The sequence below is a fragment of the Cervus canadensis genome, chromosome 22, assembly GCF_019320065.1.
Source record: "Cervus canadensis isolate Bull #8, Minnesota chromosome 22, ASM1932006v1, whole genome shotgun sequence".
In the NCBI taxonomy this organism is placed as follows: domain Eukaryota; kingdom Metazoa; phylum Chordata; class Mammalia; order Artiodactyla; family Cervidae; genus Cervus; species Cervus canadensis.
In genome coordinates, this window is record NC_057407.1 from 6,366,830 (window position 1) to 6,392,369 (window position 25,540).

General features: G+C 52.5%; 1 protein-coding gene across 5 annotated transcripts in view; it reads right to left on the reverse strand.

The window, feature by feature from the left end:
• Positions 1–25,540, reverse strand: part of ZDHHC3 (zinc finger DHHC-type palmitoyltransferase 3) — a 59,210-nt gene that overhangs the window by 19,002 nt on the left and 14,668 nt on the right. For 3 of the 5 annotated variants that reach the window (XM_043443190.1, XM_043443189.1, XM_043443192.1), the window contains exons 2-6: positions 19,415–19,744; positions 8,019–8,143; positions 1,928–2,024; positions 1,259–1,340; positions 1,053–1,148 (exon numbers count right to left, since the gene is read on the reverse strand). In XM_043443190.1, the coding sequence (XP_043299125.1) occupies positions 1,053–1,148; positions 1,259–1,340; positions 1,928–2,024; positions 8,019–8,143; positions 19,415–19,720 (706 nt within the window). In that variant the 5' untranslated portion in view covers positions 19,721–19,744. The remainder of the gene's footprint in view (positions 1–1,052; positions 1,149–1,258; positions 1,341–1,927; positions 2,025–8,018; positions 8,144–19,414; positions 19,745–25,540) is intronic. The other 2 variants (XM_043443191.1, XM_043443193.1) reach the window with 1 other exon arrangement.

The following is a 25,540-nucleotide window of genomic DNA, read 5'->3' on the forward strand; positions in this document are numbered from 1 at the left end:
TCATTCTGGTGACCAAGTCGACTGCCACAGTATCAGAGAGCCTATGTTCAAGTAACTCTTATGCTACTTAATAACAGCTCCAAAGTGCAAGAGTGGTGATGTTGGCCATTCGGATACTCTCTTACTGTGCCTGATTCATAAATTAAACTTTATCATAGGTATGCTGTGCTGCGCTTAGTCCTCAATCATGTCTGACTCTTTGTGACCCCATGGACCATACACCACCAGGCTTCTCTGTCCCTGGGGATTCTCCAGGCAAGAATACTGGAGTCGGTTGCCATGCCCCACCTCCAGGAGATCCTCCCAACCCAGGGATCAAATCCAGGTCTCCGCATTACAGGCAGATTCTTTACCATCTGAGCCACCAGGGAAACCTAAGAATACTGGAGTGGGTAGCCTATCCCTTCTCCAGGGGAACTTCCCGACCCAGGAATCGAATTGGGCTCTCTTGCATTGCAGGCAGATTCTTAACCAGCTGAGCTACCCAGAAAGCCCCTATCATAGGTATATCTGTATAAAAGAAAAACATTGTATATGTAGTGTTCCATAGTATCTGAGGTTTCAGGCATCCACAGAGCATATTGGAACATACCTCCTGCAGATAAGTGGGGACTACCATATTAAAAACTATTTTCTTATATCTCATTTTTATTCTTCTTAAAAAATTTCAAATTTTAATTATATGTTCAGCATCTATATTTTTCCCCTCAGGATCTATGCAGTCTTGTGATTGGAGTTCCTTCCTCAGCATCTGCATCTTTAAACGAGATACTTCAAAAGCAGGAAGAATTTGTCTACAATCTTAACAAACATGGGTGATTAAGCAGTTAAAAAAATCACCACACACAAAAAGACCCAAATGAACAAAAACCACCCATGTCCTAGCCAGAAAGTTAAAAATGGATTTCTGCAAGGTTGGGATGCAATGATCTTTAATTAAAGCTCCTCACTTAAAGGCACGGTTCTGCTCCTGGGATGCGCTTCCCTGCTGGGGCTTGCATTTTTTCCTGGGCCCACTCAGGCTGGAGGGTCTGTCCGACTCATGACTTTACCTGTGGAACTGACTTTAAGGGGCTGCTTTATTTCATGAAGAGATATTCGGGCCTCTGCTGTTTCTTCCCTGGTCAGTCCATAGGCTTGCAGGAGATCTAATAAAATGAGGTTGGCCCCTGGCACCAGGACGGAGACAAAGAGCCCACCCCCGCTCCGGTCCCGCGCCCCTCCTGGAGCAGGGAGGGAAGCCCTGGCACATACTCACTTGTCCAGTCTTCTTCAAAGCAGTGCAGGAAGTGGAATCCCACCATGATGAGGGCGTGCAAGGAAATGAGAGCTATGTACATCTGCAACAGGAAAGCAGGGCAGACGCCATTGTTGTGAGAACCTTTTGGCTCTGCAGGCGCCTGGGATGGGGTGCTTGCAGCCTCCCACTCAGGAACACTCAGGCTGAGGGCTGAGCAGGGAGGGGCCGGAGAGCCACCTGGTGATCCCCCCGCCCCCACCACCGGCCCCGCCCCCAGGTCGGAGGTGCGCGGCCATTCCCTGGGGGTAGGCGGGACCTGGGCTGTCCTGGGGGCTCTGGGCCTGCTGCCCTTGAGGGGACAGGGCACTGACTGCCTGTGGTCCCTCCAGCCCTCTATGCTAAATGCCCTCCACCTACCTGCTGCTGAGGGAGGGTGGCCACCTTCTTGGCTACTGAGCTCGGACACCAGGCCTGGGAGCCCAGAACACGGCCCTTTGCTTAGAGCTAATTATCTGGAGGCAGTTTTCTAAATGCTCGAGGGAAGGGCATGGGAGCAGGCCGTGTGGAACCAAGGAGAGCTCTGGCAGAAAGGCAGAGGTCTACGTGGCCAGGCACCGTCCTGCCAGCAGCAAGGCAAACGGCACGTGCTCCCCGCAGGGTGGGGACGGCGTTCCGAAGCTGACTTACTGTAAACAGGACGAAGTACTTCTGGTTGTTCTCGCCAACACAGTTATTGACCCAGGGACAGTGGTGGTCCATTTTCCGAATGCACCGCTTGCAGACGCTGAAAGAGCCGCGAGGCAGACCTTGAGGGGGGGTCCCCACAGAGGCAGGAGGGCCAAGGGGACTCAGAACCCACGCTCCACCCCACTCCTCCCAAGCAGCGCTTGGGCGCCACCCACTGTTTCGCTGTGTGTGTGCTGGAAGGGCCTGGAAGGCAGGAACTCGACCCCCGAGGCCTCTTCTCTTGTTTCACAGAGAAAAAGGCTGGAACTGACTTGACTGAGACGGACACTGCTCTCCTGAGGGAAGAGTGGGCTGAGACTTTGGTTTACTGAGAGGACAGAAAAAAGAAGCAGTTTCAAAAACCTGACGGGATGAGATGGGATAGAGCTACTCCTAATTTCCCCCAAAGGCCAAAAAACCTAAGGGCGGGCCTGAACTTGCCGGGGTGTGGCTGACGAAATACAGACACTGAGAGAGAGAGAGAGAAAAGTGAGCACTTGAAGAGTTCAGAGTGGGGTCAAGAATGGCCTGTCACAGGGCTGCAGGAAGTCCCCCTCTAAGGATCTTTCAGCTCTTAAGATAATATCCACTTAGCTGAAAATAGCAGAAGAGTCATCTGAGCTTAAGTGTTGACCAGAAATCCCACTAATGTGCAAACAGTTATTAACTTGTTGCTGGGATAGTTTTTGGTCTGGAACTGTTTGAAGCTATGATATTTGATTAAAAAAAAAACATGCCCTCCCCATTCCCTTTTGGACGACACACGTAAGAATCTGAAACAAGAGCACAAAGCTTAAATAGGAGCTCGAAAGCAGCTATTCCCAAAGCTCAAGTTCAGGAAGAGCCATCTGCCAACAGATGGACTCATCGAGAACCGTTTCTTTTTCAGTTCATTAAAATAGGCTCCATGACAATTTATCTTGGGGGCATTATGTGTTCAAAACAGTTTGAAATACTGTAAATACAAGCTTGTTATACATATATTTTGAAAGGTCCTTAGTTCACACCAGCTTTTATTTCCACTAGTTTCCATAACCAACTTTATCTCAGGTTCTTACTGAAGGTGGGGGGGAGGGACGGGGGGGCGGAGGGGCTGCGGGAGATCTGTTCCCAGACTACAGGTCAAGAAGCACAGACCACTCTGAACGGGGGAGGCGTGGCCTTTCCTAAACCCAGCATGAGCTCTGCTGGCAAGGCAGACCCCCCCCCTCGCCAGCCCCCCGCCCCACAGGATGCATATGGGAAAGTGAGAAGAGGTACTGGCTCAGACCAGTGGGGGCATCATGCTGGTCCCCACCCTCGTTCTTCCCACAGCTTCAGGGGTTCGTGGTAACACAGGCCTGTGGGAAATGAGCACATTTCAGAGATGCTGGACCAGTGTCAGAGTCTCCTTGGGAGCCAGAAAGGCAGGGTAAGAGGATGCATGAAAGGGCCATGGAGGGCAGTAAACAGAAAGCCAGGTGCCAGGAGCACCACCACTGGTCAACCTTGCTCTGCCTCTGTGTTACCAATGTGGACGAATGAATGAATGAGTAGGTCTTCCTTGTTCCCAGGGTACAGTCATGCAAGTCCCGACGAGCAGGCAGCAAAGCTCCCTGCGTCCTGGGCCTCATCCAACACATTCCCACCATGGAACCAGCCCTGCAGACCATCTCTTCCACGTCCTTCCTCAGCTCTGGGGTTTCTTAAACCCCTCCCCATCAAGGGAACTCCTGAGGGTGCCCACCTCCCTGCTCTAGGCTCTTGAGCAGCTTCTCTTCCACTCACACTATTTTGTAAAAGGGATTTAAGGTGGGTGCTCCAAGACAGTGTTTGCTCAGCGGCAGAGAGGTGCCAAAGCGCCTGGCATCCTCTGAGAGCTGTCAGAGGTTAAGCGAATCTATCCTTTGCTCTCCCCTCCCAGCCTCCGTGGAGAGGCCAAGTGTGAATCTGGGAAGATGGGTTTCACAAAGAGTGAGCCTCTCTGGGCAGTCAAATCAGAATACGGCTCGTCCTTCGGGGAGCAGGCAGGAACACAGCCACCTGAGGGCTGCAGGCACTGTCTAGAGTGCCGGTCTCTGAGTTTCTTTCCTATTTGCAGAGACAGGACAGGCTAAGACGCTGCCTCCCCCTCTGGCTTACAGACTTGTTCAGAAGCGGGGCTCCCGGGTCGAGTGGTGGTGCACGCGGGAGCCTCCACACAGGAGGCTTGGAGGCTCTCTTTGGAGGCCGACAGACCCATGGCTCATGAACGCCCGACCTGAGCGGCTCTGGGACTGGAGTGGGAGAGCCGCAGGGGCAAGGCCAGGGGTAGGTCTGCAGGGGGCCAGGGGAAGGATGCTCCCGGCCCCGGGGGAGACTGCCCTCACCTGCCTGGCTACTTCATCTCGGACACCAGCCATCAGGGGGAGGAGGAAAAGACGTGGGCCTTCCACAGCCCCTGCCACCCCACGGGGGACTTACACCCCAGAGCCAGCCTTCTGCCCAGTCCCCAGGTGCAGGAGGCTCCCTGGAGTCCCTTCCCCCCGACACAGTGGCCACACGGGCTCCCAGAGGGTCCTCTCTCCACGCTCAGCTCCTGGTGAAACCCACCGCCCCGCTCCTCTCCTGCGCCAGCTTTAGTGCCTCCCGTGCGAGACGCTGCGGGCACAGGCACATCCTAAGCGCGCTATGGCAGTCGCTGAAAAGACCCAAGGGTCCTCCCTGGAGGTTATTTTGGGTGCTCCTGACTTCAGGGTCCCCCCGGTCCCTTCTGGTTTCAGATGAGGGAAGGGGCTTCTCCCCTCCTCCTCCGGGTTCCCTACCAGTATCCATCCCCAAAGCGCTTCCCTGGAAAGCCTAGAAGCGCCCGACAAGCTCACTGGATCCCATGCATTCAGGTTTCCTGGGGCTTGTGCCTCCTTCTCCAGGGAGACACAAGGGCCCTTCCTTGGCCCTCAGGCTCCAAGGAGCGGGCTGAGGGCTTCTGCCCACCCTCCCTACAGCAGCACCCATCAAGCTGTATCTGTCCTGCCTGGGCGGTAAGCTCCTGGGTTAGGGCCATCTCCTCTCCACCACTACAGCCCAGAGCCAAGCTTGGGGTTAGCTTAGCAAGGGTCAGCGGAGAAGGCTCTGACACTACAGATGGGGAAACAGGTCCCACCACCTCAGGGGGGACCCCACAGCACAGAAGGAGAAAGCACCCAGCTGGCAGGTCCCTAGGGGACCATATCTGCATATGGGCTTTCACCTCATACCTCACTCACTGTAATTAAAATTACAAGCAAAAAAGGCATCTCCAGCATCCTGGTCCCAGCTCAGAAACAACTTGGGGCAAGGCTGTGCCCAAATGGGCTTCCCTGGTGTAAACAGGGAAGATGTAAACAACCCACCTGCTGAGCAGGAGACCAGAGTTCAATCCCTGGGTCGGGAAGATCCCCTGGAGAAGGGCATGGCTACCCACTACAGTATTCTTGCCTGGAGGATTCCCTGGACAGAGGAGCCTGGCGGGCTACAGTCCACGGGGTAGAAAAGAGTCGGGCACAACTGGGTGAGTAAACAACAACAAGCGCTCAAACAGGGCGCGAAGAAGACAGAACAAGCTGGCAGGGGCCTAAGCAGCCCACGGTGGTCTCAGCCTGTGTGTGTGTCCGTGTGCGTGTGTGTGCTGGGAGGTGGGGGGGAATATGAGGTTTCGCCAAGGTCAGACATCTCCATCTCCTTGTGCAGAAGAACCTAACACATAAGCCTAACGCCCTGACCATCCACGTCAGCATGACCTGCCCACCCCGAGGACTTCCACATGTTTCTGTGGTCCTCGATGTCAGGAAGAAAGCAGCCTGGCTGGAAGGAAGACCCACTCACAGACTACCAGGCTGGGAGGAACACCTACAAGTGAATGTCAGGGAATATGCATGGTACCCATCAGAGCTGAGGGCACAGAGAAGGTTTTAAATTCCACAAACTCTTCTGGGAGGAGAGGAAGCAGAGAGCTGGGCACAAACAGTGGCCCCTTCACCTGCGCAGGAGGACTGATGCCCACTCTCTGCCAGCAGGGCCACAGGCCCCTCGGCTCCACCAGCCACAAACCCAGCTCTGTCTCGTGTGCTGGGGACCCTGCTCATCCGAGACCGTGGGTCCTTGGATGGCCTGGGCCACCACGAGCCATCACCAGGGAGTGGCTGTCAGCACACATTTCCCGAGACAGGAACAGGCCTCGCACAGGCATCGTCACTAGGGTTTCTCTGAGTTTGAGCTTATCTGAGTCAGCGGCTCTGTTTGGCTCAGGCCGATTTGTTTACTAGCACTCAAGAACACCTCCTTCGGATCACCCTGCAGAGGGAGGGCTGAGGAGGCGGTGAGGAAATGCCCGGCGGGGAGGAAGGAGAAGAGGACCACTGTGCTCGCCCGGGTGCTTTCTACAGAGCTCGCCCTTCCCTGTTTCTGGTCCCGCCTGTGTAAGCCCAGCACATCCCCAGTGCTCACACACTCCTCCACTGACAGACAGATATTCATACTGAATCCTCTCGAGCTAGGAGGAACAACCCTCTTTATAAAGGAGAGAGCTGAGGCTCTGAGAGATGGTCCCCGGTGTGACCGGGACAGCACTGCCCTTCCAATGCTGACCGGAGCATCGCTCCACCACACCGGGACGCCCCGAGGAATCACGGCAGCCGGGAGGGGAAGGCAGCTGGCCTCCTAAGCCTCAGGCAGGCAGAAGAAGGCTAGATGGTTGCCTCCCTCTTTGAATTAGGTTCAAAGATCTCAGAAACAGATCTCAGATCTCAGAAACAAGCTGACCCAGCGACAGAAGACAGAAGACAATTCCCATGGCCTCTGCCCATGCTCCTTGGCCCTTACCCTTGAGATGTGGCAAGGAGCTGGGAAGGGCTCCAGCTCGCTCTCTCAGACAGACGGAAAGACAGACAGCCTGAATTCCTCATCCAGGGAGAGTCGGTGCTATGGCGAAGCTATCTCTGGGGGTGACCTCGGGAACAACGATGATGAGATGGGGTGGGCTGAGGTGCCTGGGACACAACAGGTGTTGGGAGCCAACCACGGCACCTGGATGTGGAGACTGACCGCCTTCCTCCGAGAGGTGGGCAGCGCGGCCCACACAGAAAAGCTACCTTTCACCACTCGGACCTCTCATAAAGCCCAGCTGCTTCCACAGCGTCCGGCTGACGCTGCCTCCTGACACTGAGAGGCGGTTCATTCCTCTGCAGCCCCTCCCCAGCACCCGCACACACTCATGTGAAAAATGGACCAAGTGACATGCTTGTATTTCTGTAATTTAGCATTCAAGTTCTCTTGTCATGATGAAGCGCAATATCTAGCTACAAGTTTTTGTGGGTTTTTTTGGCATAGAAGACTCAAAAGAACAAAGCAATCTGAAAATCAAAAGGGAAAAACCATCTTTTTTGGCTGAATTCTACAACAGTCAGACCTCTGCAAGTTTTGTTTGTAAGAAAAGTCTTTCTTTTCCTTCAAGGATAACCCCTTTGTTTCCCTGTGGCCATCCACATTAGCATGACCTGCCCACCCTGAGGACTCCCACATGCTTCCACGGCCCTCAATGCCAGGAAGAAAGCAGGTGACATCTCCAATTTCTGTGAAACTGGAGCTGCCCCTCAGAGATGTCAGGTATTAGACATGCCCAGAATGACTTTCTAAAGCTTTCCCTTGAGCACCCTTCATACAGTATAAAGCTGTGAGGTAGGAAGGGCAGGAATCCGCTCAGTTTCAGACGTGGACACAGAGCAGAGACGATGGTGAGGGCCTGGGTGGGGCCCTCTAGCGTGTGGCAGAGCCAGCTCTGCGATATAGGTGTGCTGGGCCCAAACCCAGCACCTTTCCCACCCCTGCCCGCCTGTGCAGGCGGGAGGGAGAGTCGCAGTGGTCACTCCATGCTCAGAGCGGGGCACCTTCAGAAGCCCTGTGGGGGAGGGCGCCCGTGGGGGGCGTCTGGAGGGCGATGGTCGGAGGAGTGTGGAGGGCGACGGTGGGGGGAGTGTGAGGGCGATGGTGGTGGGGGAGTGTGAGGGCGACGGTGGGGGGCAGGGCTGAGGAGGGGGCCCGGGCGGGCACGGCGTACCTGCAGTGGTGGGCTCGGTCAGGCTTGATGCTGCAGCACTTGGGACATTTGTACACCACCTGCCCGGGCTTCAGCTGTAAACTCTCGATGAATTCTTTAGTGGCATTTCCTTTGGGGACTGCCCCCTGTAAGGAAGAGGGACGTCAGGGTCAGGCGAGGGGTTCCTAGGTTGTGACATACCGCGGAGGCGGCCGTCATTCGAAAGTAGCAGTTCCATGCACGGGGACAGGGCATCTTCATGCCAACAACACGTGGATTCCGTTCAGAGTTATGCCAACACCGAGGATAAGAATTTACCTTGGGATAAATTACCCTAGGAAAAGTGAATAATTGTCCACACTGGACAGTTACATTGTTCCTGATGACCTTCTATTGCCATTTTACTAAAACTGTTTTCACTGAATGCATCCTCTCCTATGTATCAGTAAATATTTCACTGAGGATGTGACTCATCAACTACTATTTTGGTGTACATTAGATTTCCCAGGGACTGCTTCAGTTCTTGCGAATGTTCACTGGGTATTATCATATCAAACAGTCCAGTTCACCCAGGTCAAAATGCACAGCCCTGAATGTTACTGGGTTCTGTTTAAAATGGAATCAAGTGTTATTTTCTTCTTTTTCAGGACTGTTGTCATGGATTGGTAATCTGTGTTTAGTTCTTATGAATCCACAAGAAACTGTGAGCCACTGCCCTCAAATATTCAATGTGCTCTTCACACCAAGATGCTGAAAACCAGACGTGACCCAGGAAAATGATCAGTTCTGTGGTGGTGGGGAGGCTGGGAGTAGAATGAAGTGGGGGTGAGGGTGGGACATATAGAGGCTAACCTGTCTTTGTAATTTTTTTTTTTAATTTACAAAGCTGGGAGGTAAACACATGAGTGGTCATCATATTATTCTTGATACCCTTTTGACTGTCTCAAGTATTTCATTTTAATTTTTTCTAAAAGTTCAAAAGAGAAGTAAAAAAAAAAAAAAAAAAATCTGGTCTTCAAAATACAGTCAGATGCCAGAAGAGCCCATCACAGAAATTTTAAAAGCAAACAAACTTTGGTAGGCAAGGACTACCTGGTACATACAATGTCATTTAGGACATAGTTGGGTGGACTCCGCTCAGACAGTAAAAGAATCCACCTGCAATTCAGGAGACCCAGGTTCAATCCCTGGGTCGGGAACAGCCCCTGGAGAAAGGAATGGCAACCCACTCCATTATTCTGGCCTGGAGAATTCCATGGGCAGAGGAGCCTGGTGGGCTACAGTCCACGGGGTCGCAGAGTTGGACATGAATGAACAACCAGCAGTTGACATCAAATATGCCATAAAAGTACACAGTTATTGACACAGGAAACATCTATGATAGACTGTTACAGGGAAAAGTAGATTCTCAAACAATATGTAGACTACAGGCCCATTTTGGTAAAGATCACACATATACAAATACAGAAACACGTGTGTGCCAAGTATTAATGGTTATTTCATGTAGTAAAATCACAGTAATTTTTTATTAACTTTTAACTATATTTCTTAAATATTCTAATATGAACATGTGGCTTCTACAATAAGGAAAAAAACTCATTTGAAAAACCAGGAAAAATAGATACTCAGGAAGGAGCTATCCAAAGCAGGAGTATGAGCAACTTTCCTGAATTATGTAACCGAGATGCTATGAGGTGTCTCATCCTGAGACAGCTGAGGGTCCCCCTTAAGGCACCAGTGGAGCGTCAGGGTCTGGAAGTCTTCAGAGGCAAACCAGGGCCCAGACCACCCTGATGGACTTTGAAAGGGGCCTGGGAAGGGCGCTGACCCAGGAAGAAGGATTGCAGGGAACTCGAGAGGACTGTATTTTAAATTCTCTTTAATGTAAAAAAGCAACTGAGTTTGGGCAATCACGTGACCTTTCATGGATCCTGAAGCCAAAGAACCACATCTGGAAGTCACTGTTGTCACGTGTATGAGGGAAAAGCACTAAGGAACATCGTCTCCCCAAGGAGATGAGGCAATGGGGCTGTTTTCCTAAATGAAAGTCACTTTTTCAGCCCCCCACCCAGGTCCAGCATTTAAGGTCCCTGCCACCAGAATCTGCTGTAAACCTCAGGAGACCCCTCTCCCCCCATAAAGGCTACAAGAGCTTTACACCACCAAGGGCACCTGGAGCTGTCTTTTGGTCTTCTCATTACCGCCTGCTATTCCAGACCCCAGCCAGAGAAACATCGATTCAAGAGCACAGCCTTTTTCCCAAAGGTTTCCCCTCCATGGAACTGCCTCTGCACACATCTCCTTGAAGGCACACTCCCATCCAGGCGAGACCCCACCCACCCAGGAAGCCTCCCTCGCAGAGCTAGAGATGAGCTGGACCACTCCCAGAGCTGAGGGATCCACCTTGCTCCCTTTCTCTGTCCTTCTTTGAAAAACAAACAGGCTCTTCTGGGCTCATGTCCGCCGATTTCAGAACGTACTAGTTCATGGTAAGGAAGTTTGTTCCGCGGAGTTGGAAGGCCCGCTGAGACATTTCTGCCACGGTTGTCACACGTGCACTAAAAGAAACACCCTGTTCGTCCACCCACCACTTACATCTCACAGGGATGGCTCAAAGCTTCCACGTCACTGCACCTCAGCAGAGCAAAACTTACTCGTCTTTTCCTCATTTCCAAAGCAATACTTGTTCATGACTTTTAAAAATGCAGAGAGAAGAGAAAATGCAAACGGGGAAAACCCACCCCTCAGATTCTATCATCCAAAGATTAGGACTGTTAACATTTTGGAGTGTGGTCTTCCAGTCTTTTCTCCTTGTACATAACAAGCTCTGCAGGCTAGGTCGCTTTGGTCGTGTCCGACTCTTTGCCACCCCATGGATGGTAGCCCACCAGGCTCCTCTGTTTCATGGGATTTCACAGGCGAGAATACTGGAGTGGGTTGCTCTGGCCTCCTCCAGGGGATCTTCCTGACCCAGGGATCAAACCTGTGTCTCTTACGTCTCCTACATTGGCAGGCGGGTTCTTTACCACTAGCGCCACCTGGGAAGCTCACAGGTAAGTAAAGTTGCTCAGTTGTGTCCGACTCTTTGCGACCCCATGGACTGTAGCCTACCAGGCTTCTGCCATGGGATTTTCCAGGCAAGAGTACTGGAGTGGGTTGCCATTTCCTTCTCCAGAGGATCTTCCCCACCCAGGGATCGAACCCGGGTCTCCTGCATTGTAGGAAGCTCACACAGTAAGCTACAAACACTTTTTAAAAAAATCTATACACCCATAAAAAATGCTCATAAGCGTCTAAAACAGATTTCATCCTGCAGTGGAATCCATTTGAATCTGGGGGCAGGAGGCATGATACTCCATCATCCATTCCCTTCAGTGGCTAGCCCAAACTTCCAGTACCTTCCTCGATCCCTACTCACTTCCCTTTCCATGTCAGAGGAAACTGAGGCTGCTGAAGTAATCCCCTCCAGACTCCTCCTCTCCCCACCCCCATCCCTGGACCCCAAGGGGCTCATCCGTCTACCTCGGAGCTTTCCCCTTTGAGCTCTTGGAGCAGACTCCATGCTCTCCCCATCACAGCTAAGCTTCTCTGGGGTTGTGTGCACTGCGCTCTGCTCACCTCTGACTGTTTCACGCTCTCTGGCCCCTATTGCCTCCGTAACAGGGACCGCTCTCACCAGGTCAACGAGCAACCCCCTGTGGCCAAGTCTAAACGTCAGTCCTCCGCCCTCTCTTACCAGACCCTCCCCGTCTCTCTCCTGTGGCTGCTCCATGCCCTCGGGGTCTCCACCCTCTGGACCTGGGTGTTCCTCGGGGCTCCGCCAGCTGCCCTCATCCCCATTCATCCTGCACTCCCCAGACAACCTTCCCGGCCACTAGCTCCAACTCGGACCTCTTCTGCAGCTGAATGTGTTTCTACCTGGTTGTTCAAAAGCATTCAGACAAAATAATCCAACCCCTTCCCCTCCTCCCAATTCAACCTGCTAGAACTGACCCCACCACTTCCTCCCCAAACTCTCTTTCCCATTCTCCCCTTCCTGGCCCATGGGACACCCATCTGCCTGGTCACTGGGGGTAGAAGCCCACTAGTCCTCCTCAACTCTTCTAACCCTCCGCCCCAAACTCCCACCCACTCCACCAAGTTAACGTGGCCCCGTATTAGGCCCTGACTCCAATATCCTCCCCTCCACGCCATGCTCACGGCCTTAGCTGAGCCCCATCACCATGTATCCCAGATACGAGAGTCCCCAGGTCTGCCTGCCTCCAGGCTCTCCCTTGCATCCGGCAGCCTCACCTCTATGCCTCCCCCTAACTGATTTCCAGAGTCAACTTTCTAAAACATGAATCTGATCATGTTCTTCCCTTTGCCTAAAAAAAGCCTTCCCTGGCTCCCCAGAGCCCTCACGTGGTACAGAGTCCAAGCTCCTGGGCATGGCCCAGGTAAGGTCACTGAGACCCAGCCCTGAACCACCCCTTCAATGCCATCTCCTTCCCACGCCCTGGACAACCCCAAAGCTCTGTGCTCTCCAAGCCCTCCTCTTGTGCCCTCAGGGGCCCAAATCAGCACCCCCCTCTCATCTCTCAGGCTCGTCCCTGCCTCCGGCTTGTGTGTTAGTCCCTCAGTCGTGTCCAACTCTTTGTGGCCCTGTGGACTACAGCCCACCAGGCTCCCCTGTCCACGGAATCCTCCAAGCAAGAACACTGGAGTGGGGTGCCATTTCCTTCTCCAGGGGATCTTCTGGATCCAGGGATCAAACCTGCATCTCCTGATTCAGCAGGCAGATTCCTTACCGCCTGAGCCACACGGGAAGCCCTGCGCCTGCCCCAAACCTGGACCACACCCTCTGCCTTCAAACGCCCGGGACAGAGCCCATCACTCCGCCTTTGTGCTACCACAGCCTCTATTTGTCTCATAACACCTATCATTTAACTATGCTCTGATCTCTCCTACATGACTGTAAATTCCTGGAGGACAGAGACAATGTCTTTAATCTGCAGCCCAATGAATTGCCCAGGGCCTGGCAGGGAGCAAGTCTTCAATAAATCCAAGCCGAGCTAATAGTGATGATATAACAGACATTTATTGATTGCTTCTATGCCAGGCACACTTCCAAGGGCTTCACTGTACACAGTCAATTAATTCTGACAATAAACCTATGAGGGAGAGACTATGATATTCCTCATATTATAGACCTGGTAACTAAGGCAGAAAAGTTAAGCAATTTTCTGAGATCGCGTGACTACTAAGTGGCAGAAGCAGGATTCAGACCCACGTCCAGAATCTAATGGAAATCAGCTCTGAATATTCATTGGAAGGACTGATGCTGAAGCTGAAGCTCCAATACTCTGAGCACCTGATGTGAAGAATCGACTCACTGGAAAAGACCCTGACACTGGGAAAGATCCATGGAGTTGCAGAGAGTCAGACACGACTGAGCAACTGAACAACAATCATCAAAAGACAACTTATGTATTCATTAGATATTTCTATTAACTGGTCGAAGAGACTTTTGATTTGCCTTGATGCCATAACACCATTCCCCTGCTAAGAACTGTCACTAGACAAACATTAAGACTGAAACAAGACCCCAAATGATAAGGCCTACTTTAATCAGTATGCAGGATAATATGATGATATAAAAAGGACACACTTGGAAAGCGGAGGAGAAAGGTTACCAAGAGGCACCAACCATTCATCTCAGGCAACAAGTACGAAGACTTGCTTACACTGTCTCAGGACCCACGGGATCACAGACCCTGCAGGATCTCTGCCCCTACCAGGAACAGGTGACCAGCCCTGGCCTGCGCCGCAAGGCCACCTGTCTCCTCCACAGAAAGGCGGGGGCGGGGGGTAACCCCCACATGGGTCACCCTCTTCTCTCTGGAGCTAGACAGATTCTCCAGCTGGCGTTTGTGGATTACTCAGCGGCAGGTATGAGACCGCCAGGCACGAAGGAGAATGTAGCGCCCTCCTCAAGTGAACCCTGAGGCAAGTCCCTGACCCCACCCAGGGAAAGTGCCAGCGCCTGGGGGCCAAGTGTGCAAGGCCCCTCTCTGGCTGCGTCCAGCACTCAGCTCCCACACACGGCACACGGCACTCTGGGGCGGCCCTGCGCCTCTCGTCCCGTGTTTCCACGGGCCTGACATCATTCTGCCGCGGCACGAGCCTGAAACAGACCCTCATTAAGCTCACTGAGAGAGACTCCAGCAGGCACGAGCAGCCGCATGCCGCAGTGAGGCCCGTTATTCCAGTTTTGGTGGCTGAAACTCCAGTGGCAGGCCTGCGGTGGTCTCAGAGAGTCAGGTGAGGTCCATTCATAAGCAGGTGTTCACAGGGAGGGGCGCCGGCAGGCAGACAGAGGACTTTTCTTTCCCTTCACGAAGTGGTTAAACCGAACTGATTTCTAGTCCTCTTGTTCTCTAATCTCAGATTTGAGGTAATTTATGAGGAGGCTAATAAACAATTAGGTCCAAAGAAAGGAGGGGGAAAAAAAAGGGTAACTGATCCTAAGGTTGCCACAACTGCTGTGATCATGTAGTATACCTGGCTTTGGGCTTCCAGAAGACAGGACAGAAAGAAATCAACTCTCAGCTGTAAGCATCTGCTGGGAGACAGACACGGTCCCAGACCTGAAGTTACTGTCTTGGCTGCCCTGGGTCTCCGTTGCTGTGTATGTACTGGCTTCTCTAACTGCGGCGAGCAGGGGCTCCTCTTCTTTGTGGTGCGGGGGCTTCTCACTGCAGTGTGTGTGTGCGTGTGTGCTAAGTCACTTCAGTCGTGTCTGACTGTGCGACCCCATGGACTGCAGCCCGCCAGGCTCCTCTGTCCAGGGGATTCTCCAGGCAAGAAAACTGGAGTGGGTTGCCATGCCCTTCTCTTGGGAACCTTCCTGACCCAGGGATCGAACCCGCATCTCCTACGCCTCCTGCACCAGCAGGTGGGTTCTTTATCACGAGCGCCACCCCGGAAGCCCGCTCCTTCAGCGGCTTCTCTTCCCGCGGAGCACAGGCTCTATGGCGTGCGGGCTCAGCGGCTGTGGTGCGCGGGGCTCCGTTGCCTCGAGGCACGTGGGGGTCTCCTCCAAGCAGGGATCAAACCCATGTCCCCGGGATCGGCAGGCAGATTCTTAACCACTGGACCCCCAGGGAAGCCACCCAGAACTAAATTTTAAACGGAATCCTTCAGGATTCTTGAGGATTCCAGCATTCCCAGGATGAGTACTTCTAACAGGAAAAGGACGGGTGGTGAAACTGGGATGGGACAGGGAGAGAGAAGGGGCCGAGATGAGAGCTGGTGTCTGGGCTGTCTTCACGGGGCGGCCTCCTCCGGGCCAGTGGCGCCACTCCAGACCTCTCTACGTCTGAAGTGTTTTAGGAACACAGAGAGCTCCTCTGAGGATGTGGCTCAGCCTCAGGGAGGGCCGGAGTGGGCACCTGAGATCAAACACCAGTCCGACATGGGCGCCAGCCCCGCCTGCTCCAGCCAGCATAGCAGCCAAGGGAGGCTTGGGCCCTCCGTCCACCTGCCTCCCTCCTTACAGGCCCAGCCTTCTCACCCCACTGCTCAAAGGGGAGCTCCGCCTCCAGGTCATGTCTTTCTTCCCTTTTCTGTTCAAGCTCTCTGCGGACCTGTTTACAACTACGTTGGAGTAAGTGACTGCTACATGGTCCAGAAAGCTGTAGTGGTTGCGACCCGTTCTGATGCTACATTTGGAAGAAGAACTTCAGAGCTCAAAGTGGCACAAGTAACTGGCTGTAGGAGGGTTTTTTCTTTGTTTTCTTTTACTAGTAATACTAACAAACCAAAATGATACATAATACATACATTGTTATACACTGTTTATGCCTTAGGATGCAAGTTTTTCTGACCAATATACAATGTATACATTATGATACATTGTTTATAACCTCTGGGCATAAACTTTTCTGAAAAATTACACACAGCATGAATTGACCTACAAAACAATACAGCTCTATAGGAAACTCCATAGAATCCTGAAATGATATCTTTCTAAACCCAGACTCTGCCTGCAGTGTTAATAAGAAGCCCCCACTGTCTACTTTCAAGGTGAGCGCTGGGCTTCCAGCTCCATCCCTTGGAACCTGGCGTGGGGGTGTTCCCAGGGGCTCTGCAGCCCATCTGTCTCTCTTCTGCATGCAGGGTTTTACATGAGATGTCACCTGCTGGGAGTGGGGACAGGCAGGCGGCAGCATGAGGAGCCTGAGATGGGGCACGTCAGCAGGACATGCTTTGAGTTGCTCCCCTTACGGCTATAGGTATTTATTTGACAGAGGCTTTATTACTTGCTTGTCCAGTTTTCTTTGGGGCCAACAGCAAGACATACTTCTGAGAAGCTGGGTGGTGTCTGGGATATGGCAACTCCAGCTCTCAAGGGTTTGGGGTTGGAAGCCGAGCAACATGCCAGTGAGGCTCATTCTCTCCTGCATCTGACTGACGGGACCAGACTGAAGAAGACCTTGGAGGGGGCACCATGCAGGGGTTAAAGAACACACGCACGTGAGTGCAGCAGGAATGCCAGGGCGGAAGCCTCCTCTCCCTCCCGCCTGACAGCCAACGCCTTCTATTCATAGAAGCCAGTAACCTCCCTGTATACTCTAAGGTCTGACCCCTAATCCCCACCAGCCCCAGACCTGGCTACCTACTGCCCACCTGGCGCCCCTGCTTACACGTAATACCTGCAGTTTGGCCAGAACAGAAGCCGTACTTTCTCCTCCAAAATCTGTTCCCTGGGCTCTCCCATCCAACAAGGGGCACCAGCAGATCTCCCAGGTGTTCTGGCCAAGACTCTGGAAGGCACTCTCCCTGATCCCTCATGCCTTCTGCCACACTGGCGGTTCTCAGATCTGGCTGAATAGGAGGGACGACTGGGAGCGTTAAATCACCCCAATCAGAGTAGAATCTCTGGGGGCGGGCCCATGGCATCAGTACTTTTCAAAAGCTGCCCAAGGGGATTCTAATGTGCGGGCAAACCTGAGCATTAATGGCTTCAAACATATTCCGAGTCCAGTAGCTTCTCTTCCCCCCACCTCACTGCTCCCACCTTGGTCTGAGCCGCCACCACATCCTGCGTGGCCCACTGCCATAGCTCTCAGCTTCCTGCCTGTCCCGGCTCCACCTCAGTTCCCCCCATTGCAAGCCAGGCAGTACCCTTTTCAAAACCAGGTCACATCATGCCTCTCAGATGGCTTCTCACTGAATTGACGAGAGAGACCAAGGTTCTCACGAGGCCCACAGGCCCTCCCCGGCCTGGCTTCCGCAGCCCTCCCCGCCTCTGCCAGCCCCTCTCACCCCACTCACCATGCTCTGGTCACCCTGGTGTGAGTCCTGTTTCTAAACGTGCCGACTACGCTCTTGTCTCTGGGCCTCTGAGCACTGCTTCACGTCACTCAGGCCTCAGGGGCCCTTCTCAGATCACCTTCCTCCAAACGGTCCTGCTTCCCTCCAGAAAAGTCACCCACCAGAGCCCCTGGATCTTTAAAAGCCCCTTTCGCTTCCTGGAATTGCCCTGTTCCCTTCGCTTGTCCTTCACTGCCCGACACCCTAGGCCGGGAGGTGGGCGGGAGGGCAGGGACCGCGGTCTGCCTTGCTCACAGCTGAGCTGGCTGCTCAGAAGGACCCTGCATATGGTAGGCACCCAACACGCACCGGCATTCACTTGATCCCACCCCAGAGCATCCCCCTCACTGCTGCCAGGGTGATCCTTGTACAGTGACAACCTGAGCTCATCACTCCAGTGTTTCAAATCCTCAGGGGCTCTTGAGGGCCCCCATTATGCCACGCCTACCCCACTTCTTTGGCACTCTGGCCACGTGACCAACCCAAACCCATCCTCCTGGGTTCTCTCCACTCCAGACCAGCACACCCCAGCACTCGTGTGTCTCTGTGCGTGCTCTGCGCTCCCCGTGCCGGGAACGCCCCCGCACCCTCCGCCTTCCCTGCCCTGTCCACGGTTCTGCTCAGAGCTGGCCTGATCAGCTGGAGCTGGCCGCCTCCTCCAGGCAGCCCCCCGCCCCCTTCCCAGGCTGGTGGATTTTCACTCCTCCACACCCACTCGTGCTTCCTTCTGCCACAGCCTTCATCACACAAGTGGACCTCACCTGTCAGGGCACCGTGAGGGAAGGAAGCGTGCCTGGGGCCCAGCAGACACCGGAACTATAAGCTGAGACGAATAATGTCTTTTAGTCTTGTGTCCCCAATAGCAAGGGCATCAGGAAAATCTGTGAATGAGCCCGTAAGCTGTTTCCAGTATGGTCAAGTTGATGCTGCTGGGAAAACCGTTCATACCCTTGTGTTTGGGGCACTTATAACCTTATACTTCATTCCCTTCAGGTGACAATTGTTCCAGCAAGCCCATGAGCAGCGCTAACACTGGGTCAGCAGGCCCCTGCCTGCCAGTGTGTGCCATCTCCCCAGGTGCATGTGTGGGCAGAGGTGCCATCTGGGCCAGGCACTGACTTGTGATCGAGGGGCAAGCAGCTCTCCCCAGGGACGGATTAACGATCCACCCCCCAACCCCAACCCCCACCCCCCACCCCGAACCAGCAGGAAGTGGAGCCCTTCAAGAAGTGAACTAGTCCAGGACCCAGCCCTTTCACTGTGCCTTCCCCGGGACTCACAGAAAGAAACGAGATCTGTGTGGCCGGGGCCACTGCCATCCCTTTCTTAATTTAAACACACTCGTCCCACTACTGAGACAATTAAGCCACAGGAGGTCTTTATCAAATAACGCACTCTCTTGCTTTTCCCACACACAGTAATAAGCGGGAACGGAGGATTTAATACCAGGGTAGGAGACACGCAATAGCCACTTGCACAGCTTGGTATATTTAGCCAAGTCCTTGGGCAGAAAACCGCGGCTTTGCCCACAGATATGCACTGAGAGATGCCTGCCACGGCCTGAAACACGCCTGTCCAGCTTTTCAGGAAAAGACAAGCCTCGCCCAAGCGAGGTAAAGGCCACTGCCATGCAGGTTTCTGGGCCTGGGTAGGGCTTTAATTTCATTTCCACCGAGTGCCAGTCCTGTCTTCACGAGGAGGCCCCAATCCCACCCAAGCGGCAGCATGCTTTCTGCTCGGATCATCAGGCCCCAGCCTCCTGGGGCCCTCCCCATGTCTTTCTAACCAGAGGCGAGGCTTGCCCTGGCCAGACCCCTCCCACGGCAGGCTCCATTCATGCAGACATCCATGTAGAGAAAGCATCATTCAACCCAGACAGGCCGTGGCACAGACGGGGTCCCCTTGGTGGCCCGAGTCCACTTCCCCACCCCCATGGGAAAGAGAACAGGCCCTCCTATTCTCCGCGTTCCCAAGCTCAGCGGGGCACATGCAGGCTGCGGCCATGCCCGGGCCAGAGGAGGAGAGTGCGGGCTGGTGAAAACGAGCCCAGACATACTCACGGGGTCCGTCAGCATGGCCCGGCAGTGGGAAGCCAGGGCCAGGAAGGCCAGCAGGTTGAACACGAGCCCGTTGATGGCGCTGTACACGTAGTCCCGGGACGGGATCAGCATGACGAAGAGGACCACGAACTCCGCGTAGAGGACCAGAAACCAGGTGACGATGGCACAGGCGATGCCGCAGCCGTCGCGGATGAACCACATCGTTCCCGCGGGACGCGAGTCGGGGGGCGGGATGCACTTCTCCGGCTGGAGGTACTCCGGCTTCCGCTCAATGTCTCGGAAGTGGTGGGCGGGGATAAGCATCATAAGCTATTCTGTCCATACTGGCATCTGGAAGAGAGAAGGAAGGATCCAGAAATGGCGGCGTGGTCTGGTCGGTTGGGAGACTTCACGAAGCTACCTTTCCCAAGGGAGCCATGAGGATCTGGGTGTGAACTTCTTATCGGAAAGCTGCCTACACCTTCTGTTCATTTCCAACATTGAGTTCTTGTCCCTACTCCTGAGAGCTAAGTTAGCCTCTGTGAGACAGAGCCGCCTTGCCCAAAACCTTCACGTGACAGATAAAGAAAGGCGGGGGAGCTTGAAAAGGGCAAATGCCGAGCTTCCCTGGTGGTCCAGTGGTAAAGAATCCACCTGCCGGTGCGGGAGACCGGGGTTTGATTCCTTGTCTGGGAAGATCCCACATGCTGCGGAGCAACTGAGCCCGTGGACCGGAGCTGCTGAGCCTAAGCTCTAGGGCCCAGGAGCCGCAACTACGGAAACCCATGTACCTTAGAGCCTGTGCTCCGCAACAAGACAGGCCACTGCAATGGGACACCCGGGCATCGCAACCAGAGTAGCCCCAGCTCGCCGCAGCTACAGAGAGCCCTCGCAGCAACAGAGAACCGGCACAGCCAAAAATACATAAAAAAAAAAAAAAAAGGCAAAGACCTCTCCCAAGGTCAGCCAGAGCAGCAGGCGCACACACAGCACACCAGATGGGAGGTAGGACTAATAGATGTATTCAAATTTTGACCTACAAGACAAGGGGTGGGGGTGGGTGGCGGAGTACCAGGCCCTCGGGGAAACGCTTCATCAGTAACACTGCTGCCTCTACCCTGCCCACCGACCCGAGAGTCATGCTGAGGCTCTTTGGGTTTGAGTAGGAGGACAGAAGGCCTAGGGTTAAGCTGCTCTAACTTACTGTAGTGCATTAGCCGAAAATAAAGCCACGGCACTCAGCAGCACGGGGAATGTTCTAGAAACAAGCCAAGCTTTTTTTTTTTTTTTTAGCCCTCTGGCCAAAATGGTTAATTTTCCAGGGATGAGAGACTCTCTGAGTTAGGCTCTACCTGTGGTGACGGAGCAAAGTGTAGGAATGTTGGGCAGCGAGCCCAGAGGTGTTTCCCCACCACCAGCCCCAGGGCCCTCCTCGGGACAGGGTGGGTGTGAAGGTCCAGGGAGCTGGAGGTGCCTGTTACATGCGCTATGGACCGTAAGACCCTGCACACCTCACAGACGGTGTGCACGTCCTCTCTCCAGGAAAGACGTCCATTCCTTCAGAAGTACGTGCTGAGCAAGGTGACCGCTCTCCCAAGGCTCCAGCCAAGTCTCTGGAGACGGCCATGAAATCACCAAGACTTGGTAACTGAAGTCTATCTGTCCGCGGCGTGTGCTGCAAGACACTAAGTCCAGACTCCCCTCCTCGGGTTCTTTATCTTATACTCTGTGGCATGTCACTTCACCCACCAGGTTTCTCAGAAGCCGTGGTGGCCTCCAGTTCTCTGCCAGACGTAGGAGCCGAGGGAAAACCACCACAGAGCACAGTCTACGAGGCAGGCAAGCGACACCTCCGTCTGCAGAGAACTTGAGTCCCTTCACAGCAGAGGAAATCCCTCCACGGCGGCGCTGGCTCTGTCTGTTTTCCTGACGGACAAGAGTGAGCTCGCGATGGCTCTACTGGTCCGCCTCGCCCTTTGCCCAATTTTCCTCCTTCCTCGACTGCCCTCACCCCCAGCAAAGAAAGAGGATCTGAAAAGAATACAGTACCGTCATGAAAAGTAAGGACGTGTCCAGAAAGCTGAGAGGGGAGAACAGTAACTATCACTCAAGTGACAGACATTCCAGAGTCAAAAGTTGCATAGACTAATAGTGAAAGAGGGCAGCCAGGGCCTCCCCTCCCAGGCTGGCAGAGAATTAATGGCTGAAAGGCAGTTAAATGTGGATTGTGTGCTTGTCCAACAGAACAGTGAAAAAAAAAATTAAAAAAAAAAAAGGGAACACTGACTCAACAAATATTCAGAGTGACTATCACATTCAACCAGAACTTTCCAATAATGCAACCTTGTGCTCTTCACAAGATAGGGGCAATCGGTGTTGCCAGGGACAACTTAGAGGCATCAGAAGATGCAGGGGTACCGTCTGCAGCACCAAAGCAAAGGACAGCAGAAGACTGAGAACCGGGGCTGCAGGGACCTGACCCACGGCAGGGAGATTCTAAAATTCTAAACTCTGCATGACCCAAACCCGACAAACGAAAAGCTAAAATTTCATTATGATTCAAAGGCTGATCAAGGCTCACCATTTTGACAACATCCAAATTCAAGTGTTCTCCTGGTTTTTCCTGTTGCCATACTGATTTGTATGCATATCACCCAGGCCCCCACGATTGCTGTCTAAGCTCTAAACCAGTAGGGCTTTATTGGACCACCGCCACACTATTTGATTACACATATTATAGGGTCTATGTCTGTTCTGCATTATAATGGCAAGGCTGAGTAGCTGTGATGGAAAGACTCATTAGCTTCAAGTATTTACTCTGGCTCTTTACAGAAGTTTGCTGGTTCTGCGATAGTTGTTACTCACCGAAAAAAATACACTTCACTTTGTTACGCTATAAGAAATGCAAATACTACATTTCTTTACAAATTGAACGTCTGTGGCAACCCTGTGTTGAGCAAGTCTATTGGTGTCATTTTTCCAACAGCATCCGCTCACTATGTCTCTACACTTTCGTAATCTTCATGACATTTCAAGCCTTTTCGTTATTATTTTATTGCTATGGTGATCTGAGATCAGAAATCTTTGATATGACTATTTTATTGTTTCAGGGCAGCAATGAACACCCCCCCATATAAGACGGCAAACTTAAATGGTGAGCGCGCTGGTGTTCTGAATGCTCCACGACGCCACTGTTTGCCTCTCTCTAACACTCCCTGTGATACAGTAATTCCTATTCCCTGAGATACAATAATATTGAAATCAGGCCAATCAATTAGCCTCCAATGGCCTCTAAGTGTTCAAATGAAAGGAAGAGTCACATGTCTTCTCACTTTAAATCAAAAGCTAGAACGATTAAGCTTAGTGAGGAAGGCATTTCGAAAGCTGAGACAGACCGGAAAGCTAGGCTTCTTGCATGAAATTTAGTCAAGTTGTGAATGCAAAGGAAAAGTTCTTGAAGAAAATGAAAAGTGCTACTCTAGTGAACACACAAATGATAAAAATGTGAAACTGCCTGACTGCCAAGGTGGAGAAAGTTTTAGTGCTCTGGATGGAAGATCAAACCGGCCATAACATTCCTGCAAGCAAAAGCCTAATTCAGAGCAAGGCCTTACCTCTCTTCATTTCTGTGAAGGCTTTCAGAGGTGACGCCACTGCAGAAGAAAAGTCTGAGCTTGGCAGAGTTTGGTTCATGAAGTGTAAGTTAAGAAGCCATCTCCATAACATAAAAGTGCAAGGGGAAGCAGCAAGTGCTGACGTGGAAGCTACGTTGGCACGTTATCCAGAAGATCCAGCTGAGGTAATTCATGAAGGTGGCTACACTAAAGAACAAATTTCCAGTGTAGACAAGACAGTCTTCTATTGGGAGAAGATGCCATCTAGGACTTCCCATAGCTCGAGAGGAGAAGTCAATACCTGACTTCAAAGCTTCCAAGGACAGGCTGACTCTCTTGTCAGGGGCTAAGTAGCTGGTGACTTAAAGTTGAAGCCAGTGCTCATTCGCCATTCTGAAAACCCCAAGGTCCTTAAGACTCACGCTGGATCTACTCTGCCTGTGCCCTATAAACGGAAACAAAGCCTGAACGGCGGCACATCTGCTTACAACATGATTTACTGACTATTTTAAGCCCTCTGTTGAGACCTACTACTCAGGAAAAAAGATTCCTTTCAAAACAGTACTTCTCACTGACAATGTGTACTCACCCAAGAGCTCTGATGGAAACAGACAAATTTAGAGCTTCTACAACTTACATACTTCCAGTGAGTATGTTTCGTTCACAGTACATTTTCAGAGTAGTTGACTGTATTCTATCTGTCCTCTGACAACTGCTCATTCTTACTGTGAAAAGTGAAAGTGTTAGCCACTCAGTTGTGTCCGCCTCTTTGCAGCCCCACAGACTGTAGCCCACCAGTCTCCTCTGTCCATGGGATTCTCCAGGCAAGAACACTGGAGTGGGTAGCCATTCCCTTCTCCAGATCTTTCCAACCCAGGGACCAAACCTGGGTCTCCTGCATTCTAGGCAGATTCTTTACCGCCTGAGCCACCAATCAGATGGCAATGACATGACTAAACCTGAGTTGTGCTCCGTATGTGTGGTTTTCCTAAGGAATAGATCCTTCCACATAAGTATGTGTCCCAGGTAACTGTGGTTTGTTTCTAAGCAGAAACACATTTTAACCATTTGGATGGTTAAGCTGGAAATCTTAAAAATAAAAGTAAAATCAAAAACAACAAAAAATATATATTATAGCTGTTTTTGTCTTAAGCACAGTAACCATCCATTTCTTTGGAATGATTTAGAGTCATTACTGGGAACATCAGTTACTGGAGTGTGTTAGGTAATGATGTCCTCAGGGGGTGTAGAGACTCACTGTGCTCTCGGCTTTACACCAACTGGCCTGCAAAGACTATTTCAATTCTAATTCTGGGGTCTCCTTCCTATGGCTCTTTGTCTTTCCCCTCCATTCCTGGCTGTCATTTCTGTGTCTACAGCTACCCCCAATATACCCTTTATTTACCACAGCTAATTGGCTGTGGGCTGGAAAAGCAAAGAAAACTAAGTCTTGCTAGACTTGTTTATAAAAGCAAGGTATAGGTGCCAGGCCTTTGGAGGACACTTGCTATGCTCTCCTACCACACAGTCCTTGCAGGCGGGGAGCCTTGCCTTTCCATTAGCCCAGGGCCTGGCACGCAGTAACCGTCCACCACCTGTGTTCACTACATGAGCATGAGAGGAAGATGCATGAGGTGGGTGGTCCTAGGCCCACCTCTCGGAGGCCTCCTGTGATTACTCTCAGGGCTGTGGCCATGTTCCAGACGGTGGAGGACGCCCCCGACAGGACCGTGAAATAGAGGCGCTGTGACTCTTACTTGTGGTTACAGATGCTTCACCTTCAGACAACGTGAGACCAAAGGCTGGACAGAGGTGCTGTTGTGTTTGCTCCGCCCCTCACTGGTGAGTGGGACCCTGAGATCTGGCAAGGACCCCACCACGGGTGCAGCTGGCAGAGACAGACACTAAGGGCTGAACTGAAGAGCATGTTCCAACCCACACTTTAGAGCTTCAAGTAGCCCAATCAAAACCAAGGAAGACATGCCACGCTAGAAAGTTTACTCCACTCCCAGCCCCTCCAAACGCAGCGGACGCAGCTTTCTGATACCGAGCAGGGCCCTGTGGGGCTCTGGGGCACAAGGCCTGTGTCCCCCCATTCCTCTGATTACAGGAAACAACCTTCATTCAGCCTCCAGGACCTTCCCTGAGTTCCAAGGGGCAGGTTCATGCAGTTGTTAATCAGGGAAGGGAAAGGATGTGAGACCAGGGAGAAGCAAAGAGCCAGGGGCAGCCTTGGAGCAGAGTCCTGCTTCCCCATCGCAGGATGCACACAACAGTAACTTTGAGCTATTCTGCAGATACTGAACCCCTCCAAGGTGGCAGAAGTAATGGTAGGCTGCCCACAAGCATGCACACCCCAGACCAGCTGGACCTGACAGGTGACGATGTTGACCGCTACGGGACCTCCCCACCAACCCATCAGAAGAAATGTCCACGAGCTGGCCAGGCCCTCTTTGAACAATTACTATGAAACTTCTCACTATCTTCCCTAAGCTGGGAAACGTGGTTTTAAGGGCACGAGCCTGCTGTGTCC